Source organism: Atta colombica, unplaced genomic scaffold (assembly GCF_001594045.1).
Source record: "Atta colombica isolate Treedump-2 unplaced genomic scaffold, Acol1.0 scaffold46, whole genome shotgun sequence".
Classification (NCBI taxonomy): domain Eukaryota; kingdom Metazoa; phylum Arthropoda; class Insecta; order Hymenoptera; family Formicidae; genus Atta; species Atta colombica.
The window spans coordinates 379748-394513 of NW_017259535.1; the positions used below are offsets into that span (position 1 = coordinate 379748).

At 33.6% G+C, this 14766-nt stretch overlaps 1 protein-coding gene across 3 annotated transcripts in view; it reads right to left on the bottom strand.

Moving 5' to 3' along the window:
* Positions 1-969: 969 nt before the first annotated feature.
* Positions 970-14766, bottom strand: part of LOC108691391 (inositol-pentakisphosphate 2-kinase) — a 104299-nt gene continuing 90502 nt past the window's right edge. For all 3 annotated transcript variants that reach the window (XM_018199122.1, XM_018199121.1, XM_018199123.1), the window contains 5 exons: positions 3240-3445; positions 2354-2773; positions 2060-2269; positions 1617-1987; positions 970-1185 (listed from right to left, as the gene is read on the bottom strand). In XM_018199122.1, the coding sequence (XP_018054611.1) occupies positions 984-1185; positions 1617-1987; positions 2060-2269; positions 2354-2773; positions 3240-3445 (1409 nt within the window). In that variant the 3' untranslated portion in view covers positions 970-983. The remainder of the gene's footprint in view (positions 1186-1616; positions 1988-2059; positions 2270-2353; positions 2774-3239; positions 3446-14766) is intronic.

The following is a 14766-nucleotide window of genomic DNA, read 5'->3' on the forward strand; positions in this document are numbered from 1 at the left end:
TCTCTCTCTCTCTCTCTCTCTCTCTCTCTCTCTGATTAACTCCACTCTTTTAACAAATGAAACTCTTTTTAAATAGAAAAAATTACTACTAATAAGCAAAATTATTTATAAAACTTAAATAAAAAACTTATAATTAAGATTTTAAAAATATTAATTTAAATTCTCTTTAGCGAAAGATTATATAATTCTTTTTATATTTTAAATATGATTTTAAATAATTAATAATTTAAAATAAATGTTTTCTTTTCGATATTTTTAAACAATATTAAAATTTACCTTTATGACAAACAGCAAATTGTTTACAATCTTTCTTCATCTTAAGATTCAAATTACAAATTTATGCTATGTGTTATGCACTCTTATTGGATATTTCGTTTCGTAATTCTTATTTAATGTAAAGAAGGAACATTAAAATTAGTTTCAGTTTAACAATATACAATTAAATAGCGTGCTAATTGTATTTTTTTTTTAAATTAGTCTTTTGATAAGAGATCCTTACATATAGTTAAACAATTATATTAAATCGAATATCATATATTCATAATTACTCCATTGAATATATTCGCAATATAAAAGACTAACAAATATAATGCCAATAATAATATTATTTTATAGTCTAGAAACAAATTTCCATTTTATGGTATAAAAATGTCTATCTTTTTTTGTAATCTGTAAACTTTAAAGTTAAAAAAGTTAAATAGAATTCTAAAAAATATATTCGTTGGAGATCGCTTATCTATAGTTTTATATATAATATTATACATGTGGAAGTGATATTCAATTTAATATTAATTGACGAACGATAACAGCAATATCTTTCTTGCTTTCTATAGAATACAGATATATTCGCATACGAATCACATTCTTCATAATTGATAAGTATGTATCGGGAAGCAATCATCAGTTAACGTTTCCTCTATGTTAAATAGATTCTTTATCGTTAAATATACTGTATAGTTACTAGTATCACTTTTTTTGGATAATTATCTGTTCGTAAAAGGAATATTTTCTTTCAGCAAAGAAATCACAGAATCAAAAATATCCACATCTCGTTGTCGATGCTTTTTGATGGAATGAACGCTCTTTGGGTCCAAATCGGAAATTCTGATGTTGCTTAAAAAATAATATTGATCCGAAAGTTTTATAATATTTTCCACAGGCATTCTTGATGCATATTTCCTCTCTCTGTAAAAAGAAAAAATTATAATTACTGGAACATAATATATCTAATTATCTGAAATGCGTTTAATATGGTGAAAGTAATAATCACCCACATGTTGCACATTTGCCGTTATAAATAATGATTCACGTTGTACGCGTGAATTATGAATCATATTATTCTGAATTGATTATAATTATATTAAGTCCAAAACAAATAATCATAATCGGATAAATAAAGTAGCTATTTATTTGCTGCAGTGCTGTATTGGGTGACTATTATACGGTTTCGACAATAACTATAGAAAATAATTAGAAAGCGGATTTCCTCTCAGAGCTAATGCATTAAATCAATTTTATCGCCAATTTTGTCTTTGTTATAAGATTTATACTAGTCTCGGCGCTTTAAATATTACTGCAGTGAAAATACGGATCATTGTTTCGAACAATACACTTACGGATGCAATTCGCGGAAGGTCATTAATATCGAACAATCTCTGGCGGCGACAAATAAAAGATAATTTTGCAATGCTGACAAATGTTCGGCGGTAATCTGCACATTTGCCTTTCGTTCCTCATCATTACTAGTTCTTTGATTATGCAGACTCTTGTTTCCATGAAATGGTTGGTGCGAATCTAGGTTGGAACTAATTTCTATTTGCGATACAGGATCACCGTTCCTAAGTACTCTGCCAGTATTAGTAGATAAAACACATTCTGAACTAGCACTACAATTTCTATTCAAATCGTCATGTTTTTGTACAATAGTACTCTTAAGAAACGTTTGAAAGTCTATTTCCTTTATGATTTCTATTTTCTGGATTGCATTCTGGAATAGAAAAAGATAAGCATTCATGTATTCAATAAAAATTCCTTCTTTTGTATAGCTAAAAACACCTACCATAGGATTTCCGAGCGAAGCGTGAAAAACATTACGAGTTTTATTTAATTTTATCAAGTCAGAATATATCATATCATCATTTAGTAACGATGTGAAATTCGAATAAACATTGTAAATATAATTGGTATTGACGTAGGACAATCGCTGCATATTCCATATTCGTTCTAGCACAGAGTTCTTCGGCAACTCATTGTGATCAAAATTGCACTTCTGTAAGAAAAAAAGATAGAAATTAATTAAAATGCAATGACACATTACTCTCAATAAATGATATTTTTCAATCTAAGTATCTACCTTTCCCACGAAGCGAAGGCACCGTTCGACTCTCGCAACTGCGTCTGGCGCGATACAAAATGTCGTTGGAACTTGATTCGCGAGTACAAGAAAATTACGTGAAAGGGAGGTGGTAGGCAGTTTCAGCTGCTCTTGAGCGATAGGCCGCGTAAGGGCGGTGCAAACCAAATTGCAGAACTCGTCGACGTGGCGAGCTCGTCCGCCGCTCTCCGCATTCCGAAACCACTCGTCCAGCACATTCTCGAGATCGTTCGGCGAGGACGTTTGATTGTAGATGACGAGACCGTTTTTGAAGATTTTCAAATTGTTTTGCGGCGATTTCAGAAGCTCCTTCATGGCAGCTTTCATGCGCGGCTCCTTGCCAGAGAACAAATCAAACGGGCAATAATTGCTGGGAGAAGCAATGTCTTTCCTCTTCAACTAAAAAATTGTTTTGTTTTAGTATATGATCTTCAGTATTATATTGTATATATTAATCTTACTTATATAGTATTATAATATTTCTATTGTTATTTGGAAAAAGAAAATTCGAAAACAGAGTTGATAAAAATCATATTTTAAATATGTTTTAAACATGTTCAAAATATGTTTTTAAAAAACTACAATATTTTATTTTCTTTTTTTTGCTGAACCTGTTGGAAAGTGAATGTCATTATTTATTAACCCTCTACTACTTAACTACAACAATGGATAATTTGGATCCAAAATAAAAATAAAAATTTAACTGTACGATATTGGACTATGTGGACCTAAATTGTAGCTAAAAAAACCTTGAATCTTCCTTTATCAATGCCCGTAAGGCAGAAGTTCACTGGCGTTTTGTACTTCAAATAAGACTCTTTAGAATTTAGGTGTAGTTTTCATAGTAGTTGAGAATTAAGAATACCTTGGCGTACTGATTCAAACAATACGGACATCCAGGAAACTTTTGCTCCGTCTCTCGTAAATATCCCTGCTTCGGCTTTATCTCCACGCAAAATGTTGAGCGGCTTCGGAAGACGGTTTGATCAAGTTCCAATTGCAAGTCCAAAAGCGTATAATCAGGAAACTTCGTGGCGTACGTGTCCGTGATTTCCTTATATCGGCGTACCTCTGCAACAAATGTAAGATTGAACATGACAAATATAAAATGTGTGCTATTTTCTTCGCTTATTTTCAACGCAATTTAATTTTGCCGACTGCTAAACTCAACGTTTTAATAATAACGACGAGATACACTGTGTATACATATAAATGTGATCGTAAAATAACAATTGTTCTAAAATAGAATTTCTTCACCGGAATTGCTCCGAAGGATGGTACGAACGACAACGCGTAGGCGCGAAACATTTGCGATTCACGTGATTCTAAGATAGAAGAAAGTCACGCGAGCCATCGTGAATGTCGAGAGTAGCGAAATAGTAGACCAAATCATAAATATAATAATACAGCGAATGCATAGATAAAACACGTTAATAAAACGTGGTACTACTTGTTCGTGAGAATGAATTTAAAGATCTTAAAATTGCAACAAGTGTTTTGCGAATTGGTGATTGACGGCGACTAGCACGGAGATACGACTTTCTCGTCAATTAAAAGATATCCAAATGTCGTAAAAAGTGAGGAATTCAACTATCGACCAGCTTCTCTCCCACATACCGTTATTGATTTAAACTTAACTTTCATAGATTAGCATTACAACAATAGCAATGAAAGAAATTGTTAAGTCGATAGTATTTCAAAACTATTGTACGTAGGTGTGAATTTTCAGTTTGGTAGTAACTCTGTTAAAATCAGGGAAATATCAAAAAGATTAAAAATAATGAGAAAAATCAAGGAAAAATCAGAAAATTTTATACAATTTTTTGAAAAATTAATATTCTTGGTTTGAAAAAAGTTTAATACATCTACCGTACGTACATCACATCTATATAGTTTTAAAATATTATCAACTTAACAGTTATCTAAATGCAAGTAATATCAGTAACATTAATAGTAATTTACATTGCTATATGTAAATTGCTCTCTCAACAAAATATTTGTTTCCAAAATCAGAACGAAAATACAAAAAATTTTTAAAATATGATTTGAAAGCTAGGGAAAAAAATCACGAAATTTAGTCTGGAAATCAGAGAAAAGTTATAGAATTTTAAGACGAAGAATTTGTGCCAACCCTGAAAGAATAATGCCGACCATGAATCACGTTATAAATGTTCTATGCAACGTGTTCCAAGAAACTACAGAGAAACTGTCGTTGGCACTTAATATCAGAGAAAAAAATACTCGATAGGTGTTGAGACTCGAGATAAGACGCGCCTAAACAACGCCGTAATCGCTCACCAACGATTGCGAGACGATCGTTTATCGAGGAGGGAGGAGGGGGAGGAGGATGGGGAGGGGGGTAGCATAAATTAACGAGCGGGCGGTTGAACTTTCCCGCCGCGCATTTCAGCGCATTTGCCTCCGTCGAACACAGGCGGTAAGATATCACCACAATTAAACGCGTCAAACAGAAGTTGCCTCGTTATCTCGCTATCCGTCGTTGGAACACTCGAGTATCCCAAATTGGATGTACTCCATTAGTCACTCGTGTCTCTCAGAATCATTAACGGCCGAATACAAACTGTGCAGTTATATGAGAAAGCGTCATACCCGTAAGAAAAGTACATTGCGCGATCACGGCATTGCACGACTTGCATTTCAGCTGCCTTTAATGATAATTAATGCTGATTTGCAACACTCGACGTTGGTCGCTCGGTACAAAATAAAAGACGAAGAGAAAGGAATAAATTGAGAAAAATTACATTAGAAAATTAAATTCTTTTTCTACCAATACAACGTTTAAAGTCAATATTAAATGTACTACGTTATTAAGCATTCTACGCTCTTAATCACCAGACACTTTTTACTTGTCAGTGATTATTTGCTTACTTTTTTGCCTATCGAGAGTTATAACAAAGCTATTTTGCCGTCAAGTTGACTTGATGGCACAAATTTCTCTTTGCGTGATGAACGTCAGCGAAATGAGAGGTCCGTGTCAAAGGATAATGATGTATGGTAATTTCGTTAAATGCCGAGCACGCGTGACTTCAAATTTCGTGTAGCGTGCACAAAGCTGCAGTTCGATCGTATGTTTCTTTCCTTTTTCTCGTCTCAATGGAGGGAAAGTTGCCATATACAACTAATACGAGCGAGTATAATTTCTTCGGAGCTATCTCTTCTGCCCCGAATTTGTGTCGAGTAATTTCATGGCCTTTTCGTTATCTACTTAGAGATAATCAAAATCGCACATCTTCGCAACCAATTTGTGCATGACGCATTGTCTTGTATGTCAAATTACGTCTATTATGTGAATTGTATCTTTTTAAGATGCAATTTACGCGCGTATTAAAGAGGTCAATTACTCCGACCAGTCATTTTCGTTCAACTTCATACTACGTCTGTTTCAATCTATATTAGTATTGTTGACCGTATCGGGTGAGGATGGATTACAACATACTATATCAACGCTCGACGCGGAAATATATCAGAAATATTCTCACGCCAAAGATAACATTATATATTTCTATGCGGCGTCATTAATGCGTCATTAAATATAATTTTTTTTCCATTGTAGAAGGCAAACTAGTCGGTAGTACATTCAGAAATGAAACAATTATGAATCTTAATACAGTGCTTTGTTATGCAACTTGAAATGAGAAAAGAGAAAGAGAGAGGAGAAAAAGAAAAAAGCAAAGCAAAGTGGAGATGTGTATTTTAAAAATGTAATTTTGTTTCAACTATTTTTTTTAATAATATTGATTTTCTAGAAATTGCAATGTAAATACAATAATATTAGTATTAGAAAGTTTAAATAAGCGAGCAATTAATTAAGTCAAAGATTAAAACTAGTTTATTAAACTAATTATCACTAATATATATATATATATATACAATGAAACATTTCGACTATATCTATTAAATCGAATCTAATTGTAAGACTTCTTCAACCAAATTATAATAGAAAATAAATTAAGAGTTTGGAAACGAATTGACTATATAAAATTCTTATATTCTACAATGATTAAAATTCTTATAATGATTAAAATGTTGTACATTTTTTTACTATTTTATAAGAAAATATACAAGATATTAATTATGTAAGTTAAACTTACAAAATTGCTCTTTCCGTGTAGAATAATATTACCGCGCAAAAAACTCTTATTAATTCTTCATTTAAATCTGACTTTAAATTAGATATGCTAGATATTATGCTTTATCATACAGTGCATAAGGAGATTTCCATCATGACAGTGACGGCGATAAGAGTAGCGGTACCGCGCGTAGGTTTACACAGTCTCCGTTTACACATTCCTCGCTTCAATCTTTGAAAATAAACGTCCGACACGGCGGTCCAGTTGCAAAAATATTCCGCGTGACGTGGGTCGATCTCCGAAAATAGATGATACTGAAGATTACTTCAGAAAGCGGGTGAGATTGAAGAAAAAAAAAGGAGAATGTCACGAGAGCAGCAAATGCAGCTTGCTATGGTAATTAAAAATTATCATAAAGTTGCGTATTAAAGAAAGGAAAGTATGAGTTATTTAGCTAAGTGCTGTTCAAAGAAAAGAAACGCGCAGGACATAAACGACCCAATCATATGTATTAAGGATTAATATAAAAAAATTACGAGTGATCACAATTGTATTTTTTGAAATGATGTTGCCTCGAACTTGAAAGTCTTGCGATTTGATATTTTAATGCAACGCTCTGTTTTTATTATTCGCATAAAAATCTAAAAATGTTAAAATATATGTGAGAATCATTTAATAATTTTTGTATACTTGTAAAAGTGATGAAAATAAATCCATAACATAATAAACTCATCGTGCACTAAGAATTGATTATGTTACAGGAAAAGAAAAGGATACGTTGCAAATAGAAACTTAGAGATCCTTAAGTAAAAGATTGATAAATATTATACGTTTAGTCTGTCATATTTTTCAGGATCTACTTAAGGTAGAATGAGATATTCAAGTATCTTGTTCTATCTTATGCATATCTCATTCTATCTTAAGCAGGTCGTGAAAAATATGACGGACCAATCAGAAATTGTCTAATCTCTTACTGGAGAGTCTCTAGTTTAACAATGTATCCCTACAAGTTAAAATAACATTTACAATGTGATTTTTATGCACTGAAAAAAAATATAGTCAATTAATAAATAAATCATTTAATAAATATTTAGAATACTGATAAAATATTTAAAAATATTTAGAATACTTTGAATACTGTCAACTAAATATTTATTAAATAAGTTATAAATAATATTTATTAAATAAAGATATATTTATTTGACACAAGTAATATTAATTTGATTTAACAATCTTTTGTTTTATTGAACAAATATTTATTTACTGTAAATAAATGTTTAGTTGGCAGTATGGAACTAAATATTTATTAAAATTGATTATATTTTTTTCTCAGTGTGACGGTATCTCTTTCCTCAAAAATTTTGTTTACACTGTTCGTATATGTATATTGCAAATGGCAAGATAAGAAAGCGGCTTTCTTCGACAAGTCGTTAATTAGAAAGACTTTAATGAAAGCGGTCGCGGGGAGTGTCACGATGACGAGTGCACGCGTGATTCGGTTTTCGCACGGACGATGTACGTCGACCCGACGCGGCGTGTAATTAGAGAAATGACTGCGCTGACGATGAAATTGACGATGAAATTGCCGGTATTATTGGCGCGCAACTGATTACCATCGATATTTTTGCCGTTTCTGCGTTCGATAATGGCACGCACGAGAGCGTGTTTCGATGCGACACACGTTTACAACGGGAAATCGATATCGCCGTATCGTGCGAGTACGCAACATCGTCAGAGATAACAGCGCGATTTCAGGCCGCGAATCACGCGGCGTTTGCGGATAAAAGTATCAACGGTCGCACGAATTTCACAATGTACGCTAAGGCGTTCATGATAACCCCCGGCGAATAACAGATCTCGAGAGCTTTTACGTTACACTAGTTTACAAAAAAAATATATTTTTATTATTTTGAACCGACAAGATACTTCTTATCAATTTTTGGACAAGTTAAATTTTATTAGCATGCAATGTTGGGCTTCTTAAATAATTTCAATACTCAAAAAGAGATTTTTTTGCGACATTTGATACTTTTTTTGTATAAAACAAAGTTAATGTTATCTTGAAATTCTGATAAAAAAAAACGAATGTATTATTAATTTCCTATAAAATGCATTTTTTATTTTAAAATATTTTTCTCTTTGCCATGTTATAAAGAGATTTAAATACAGTTTTTCTAAGATAGCAAATTTTCCGCATATGATGATAAAATGCTTACTTATAATTTCTAGTTTGTGATTATCGATACAGAGTGTAATTTATCGTTAAAGCTTTCATTAAAAGTATACATATGTATACACACAAAGTCTCATTTTAAAGTCTCATTTTATCCAAAAAGTATGTTCAAAAAGAAATGTTTGAAAAAAAAGTTGTGTGGTCTACGTACATAAATTAATAGCCCAAACTATTATAGAAATTGCATATGACTTCATCGTCATAGGCAATAGGAAAATCATAGGAAAATTTGCTATCTTTGTATTTAATCTTTCATAACACGATTAGAAAGTAAGATACTGAAATTATAAATCTAAAAAACATCTAGTCCGGGTCAAATAATTTTTTGGGGGGTGAACCAATGTTATCAGAAGAATGTTCGATTTGTATAACATGCCGATAAGGTTTCTGTATTTTTGTCAGGGGAGCAACAATACATTTACAATCGATTTTTTGATAATCGTGAACATCTGCGTGTTACAGATATTTACAGCTGAATTATTTATACTCAGAATATTTACATTTCGCGTCGTACATATGAATATGATACGAAATGGAAATTGTGAGGAATATTGAATTTATATTAAGAACGGTAAGAAAAAAATTAGATACGAGTTGTAGTTTAAAATTGTTATATCACTAAACATCATTTGCCTTTTAAAGACACCTTTTCCCCTCATACAAATTATACGTTATGCGCCAGCAAGCGCGGTAATTAGCCGCATTTTCTTAACGATATTTCTCGAAATAGCATTGCATAGAACATTGCAGCGGAATAATGATTCTTGCACGGTGGTTTCTCGTGAAATATATTTTCTAGTGATCGGGCATGTCACCTGACGCTGTGATGTCGTTTGCCCTCGCATGATTCCTTTTACAATCACCAACCGACGAAGCAACGAACGATGGCGGAGGAAGGTGACGGTGGCTTCTAATCGCTGCCGGAGAAAGTGCCAACGTGTCAGAATATCGACGAACCACGGAAAGAAAAGCGGAAGAACACGGCCGACCACTTGTTGCATCTGTAGTCGCGGGAGACCAAACTGAATAGACTTTTCGCCGGTAAACTGGATAAATATAAATTTATCCGGATAAGTGCAAGCGCGGTAATGGAAACATAAAAGAAACGTGCGTTCTGTAAACTCAATTACAGAATTTAGTAGTAACAATTTATTTTGTCTCGATGAGAACGTGTATTTTTAACAAGAGCATAACACAAGCACTATTAAATTTGTGGCAAATTAGATCCAATTTGAATTATTTTTAATCATTTATTTCTACATAAATCGTCGCTGCTCCTATTCAATAAATCGTTAACTTAAACAATAATGTCGAATTATAATTTAATTCAAAAAGAAAATATATTAAATATAGTTGTTATTTATTAAGTATACATTAATATGGACATTGTTTACTTTAAAAATAATTATAGAAATGAACATTTCGACACATGCACTGAAAAAATTTAATTTCTTTGAATAGTGTTGAGTAAATATTTATAGTAAATAAAGAAAATGGTAGTTAAATCAAATAATTTTTTTTGTATCAAATAAATATGTTTACATTTAGTAAAATATTGTATTATACTTAGAAAACTACTATTCAAACAAATATTTATTAAAATTTATTGTAGTATTTTTTTCAGTTGCGTTTTTTATATTTAACAGTGTAAATTACGTAGGAAAGCATGTAGAAGATCCTGTTTTTTATGTAAAACAATTTTTTAAAAATTACATAAATGTGAAAACGCGAAAAACAAAGAATAAAAGAAGAAATAAGCGATAAAGGTAAATCAAAGAAAAAAATAAATAAATAAAAAGTAAAAACTAAAATAATCATAAAACTAAAAGTAATCATAAAAGTGTATGAGGAGGAAAAGAAATATATGGCATTATTAATGAAATAAAAATGCGTAACACAGAAACGGAAATTACATAAAAGAAAATAAAGACACGGTGACCGAGTATATAAGCTCTCGCTGCTCAGTATTTAGTAAGTATAATAAAGTTATGGTAAACTTATGGTAAACCGTTCTGTCACGCATACACCGCACGCCAATGAGAAGCGCATGCGAGAACCGTTATATTTATGAGATTAAAAGGGTGACATGATCACGCAACTGCAAAGTAGAGAGTGCGAAATTTTCTCGACTTTTCTCGTAACAGCGCCAAGTCGTCTCAAAAATGTCACGACCAGGATTAATTAATTTTCATGTCATTAATTACATATATACATACACGTATAAGATGGAATTAATTCGCACGTGTTTACGAATGTGGTGGATCGCGACGCGACACGGGGCATTCCGAGATTAGTATCTCTTCCCAGCAGCCTCCCCTGGATGCAGCCGCGCGTAGATCCTGCCCACCTACTTTATCGAGGGTTTTCTTGCGGGACCTTACTTCATAAAGTCTGTCCAACAGATTTCCGGTGGAAAACACCCGGCGCGGCGCTCCCTGCGACGGTCGGCGCTGGGCGTCTATGCGTAAACAACGACAGTCCACGCCCACGTGTAGACACATGCAAACGAGTATCGAACCATCAAACGCTTGTGCAACAATTCCATATTCGTTTTATGTACAAATGCGCGCGCGCGGAGTGCTATCGTTTCACTCGAAAAATACAAAACATGAATGAATCGAACACTTTATTCTCTATTTTTCCTTCTCCGTTATATCTAGTTTTCTGTTTAGTCAATATCTCCGTTATTTTGTTATACACGTTAGTCCCGAAAAGTGACGTATTACAATGAGATTTTAGAAATGTAAAATTTTAACTTTAAGCCTTAAGTAAGAAATTAACCAATTATAATCAATTTTTCTCTTCACATTCGACTGTAATTAACCAATATTTTAAGGTTTAAAGCTTATTTAACTACATCCTATCGTATTTCGAGACTTACACTAAAAATGAACGTTAAAATGAACGTTTTAACATTTTAAGGAGAGGTTAATATTTTAAAGTTAGTCTCATAAAGATAGCTCTCTCGGGTGATCGACAAATCCCGATAAGGCGCAGAGTGACGACTGCATGCCCGAAGCGATTTCGCACTGAAAGACAAAAGGGAAGTTAGTTCTACCGAACGAAATTATCGCACATTGCATACAATGGGCGGATCTTCTTCTCGCCGATAGCGGATGATAAACGTGGTTGCATTATTCAAAAATAAATCCCCGCGCGCGATCGTGTAGCCGCGATCTTACACTTTCATTGTGTGCGCGTGTAATAAATGTTCCCGAACAAAACGCATCCTTCTAGGCTGAAGATTGGGGGGCTGAGGGCGTTGGAAAATCTTTGCAAGATAGAGATGGTAATTTCCTTCTCATCGAGCGAGTACGTAGGCGTTACTTCTACCGTGTCTTCGAATCAATTAACTTATAGTTATTTTATTATTGGCGCCAGAACGCAAGTCCCTGGAATCTCTCGCTGTTTTTAAAGTACGTAGCACCGCTGTCAAAACAATCGCGAAATGTTGTACACGTGCTTCGATGATCTGTTTTTGACCTTTCTCGCAAGAAAGAAAGCTGTGACGCGGGATGTATGCATATATTACCAGTCCTCGGTGTATAGTCGTAAACAGAAAATATATCATCTCGTTTTATCTTTTCGTGACGGGACCTCCAACGCGCTAAATATGAAAGAAAAATCAAGTGTGACATTTTATTCTGCTCTAAAAATATCATTTAAGAGCTTGTAAATCGAAGAGGAGTTGCATGTGCATATTCATATACTATAATTCATTCGAAGAATCATATTGTCGCGATACGTAATAAACATTGTAGCGAGGAATCTATTTATCGTAATTCAAAGAAATATGAGTGATTACCGATTAGCTGTATGAAAATAATTTCCATTAATTTCCGTAAAATAAGTAAATGTAAAAAAATTTTTTAAATTAAAAGAGACGTATGAAGAGATTAACAGTTGTTATCATACGGCTTAATCTGTCACGATTGCAAGACGATCAGAAACTCTCTACCTACACATATTTATTTTAACGGTGCTTCTTCCATTTAATTACTGTAATAACTGCTTCTCTACAACATAATCAGCATTCTTCTGACGTTATCTGTCGTACGCTTTGGCTTTAATTCATCAACAAACTTTTACATCTTGTTAAATAATTATCGCGGATTTTCCGAAGAAAATTTGATTGAGAACATTATCGAAGACAACATTGAAGATATTGAGATGAGACTCGTATAAATCTCATTACTACATCCCTTCCTTTTCCTGTAACAGTTTCTTCTCTAATGCCTGTTTCTGTCAATGTAGTTTAATTTTAGTCTTTGTTCAACTAAAACTCTTCAGTCTTTTCTATAGTTTTAAAAATTATTGGGTTGGCAAGAGAGTAATTGCGTTTTTTTAAAAGGCATCTATCAATAAAAACCGCAATTACTTTCTTATCAATATATAAATACATCTTGATAGAGTAAAGTTTCAGCTTTAAGAATCTCTTTTTTAAATTGCGATACGGCAATTTTTAACGCATTTTATGAACAATTAAAGTCAAAATGATCCTTTTATTTAATCTGCGATAACTCAATAATCAAAAATCGTAGGAATATTAAAAAAAAAAAAACGATTTTGTAGAGAAAGTATCAAGCTTTCACGATAGGTAATCGAAAATTTTCTTAAATTTGTTTTAGGCACGTTATAAACCCACAAAGTGAGGAGAAAATTTTCCGCTCGTAGTTTTTGGTATGTAAAAATTACCAAACTCATATCAACTTAAAAAATGTGATAAGCTTTTAAAAGTAGAGATTTCACGTTTAAAACCCTTTTTTAAATTTAAATTTCATTCATTATTGACAAAGATATTATACAACTAAAAAAACGCAATTACTTCCTTGCCAACCCAATACAAAATCCAACCCAGGTCTATTCAAACTTCAAATCCACTGCAGTCGAAAACGCTAAAGTCTCCTCGAGCAACGTCAGCAGGATGGAGACATATTTTTACAGACATTCTATACTCAATTACGTGCAACGACTATACACGTTGAGAAAGGAAGTCATTCACGTTTCTCGTTAGAACTTTTTATTTATAGTGTTTATACACGCATACACATATTCATTTTGAATCCTTCGTCGAGATCAGTGATCTTTCGGTCAAATTCACGGTGTGTTATTGAGACCGATATTTAAACATCTTCACGTGCATCTTTTGACTTTTTCGAAGATGCAATATCTCGGGGGTCGTGGCCTTTTCGTAGGAGTGACTGATGATACTTCTCGCTTGGAAATGTGCGAACATCGCGGCTCGCGGCCAACGTGGCACGACGAGCGAAAGATGTGTTGGCAACGCCGAGATCTTTTTCATAAACTTATAGCTACATATACATGTGAAATTCCGCGTTAAATTAAGAAACGTGATTCAAATGGCAAGAGATTATGCGAGACACGTGTGTCTCAGGGACATAAAGAGGGATTTAAAAACGGATAATAGCGAAAAACGATAAAGCAACGACGCGGCGCCTTCGGCAACCGCTTGTTTTAGCGTCTTCTCGAGGACGCTTCTCATCATACGACGTGCGCTCTCATCTTTTCGAGAGCGCACAGCTGCAGACGGAGAGTGTGGGTCGCAGACAGCCCGCAGGAGCCGCGTGTCATAAATTTAGTCCGCCAAGGCGGACGCGGTTCACTTTATTTCCCAGCATGAACGAAAAGCGCCAGTCGCCGTCGCGCCATGTCATGCCGGTCGGAGCTCGCAACATTTGCTTGAATTGTAAGTCAATTGTAAGTGAGTTTACTATCGATCGACGGCGCCGGTATCGCGGCGCTCGGCTCGGTGGGAAAGCCGTTGCTTCTCGAGAACTCGCTTAATTAATTCTCGAGAAATGGAATGAATTGCGCTGATCGCTTCGTTCCGATACGATGGTAAAAGTTATTAAATCACAAAAACTCGTGGGCAAACATATAGCTGTGAGTATAAAGGATGACACATTTTACCGTAGATCACTTTTAAAAAGGAAGAAACCGTTTTCTGTATACTACATTGAAAAAATGATAAATTTTAATAAATATTTATTTAAATAGTTCTAAGTAAATATTTACTATGAAATATTTACTATTAAATGTATATATAT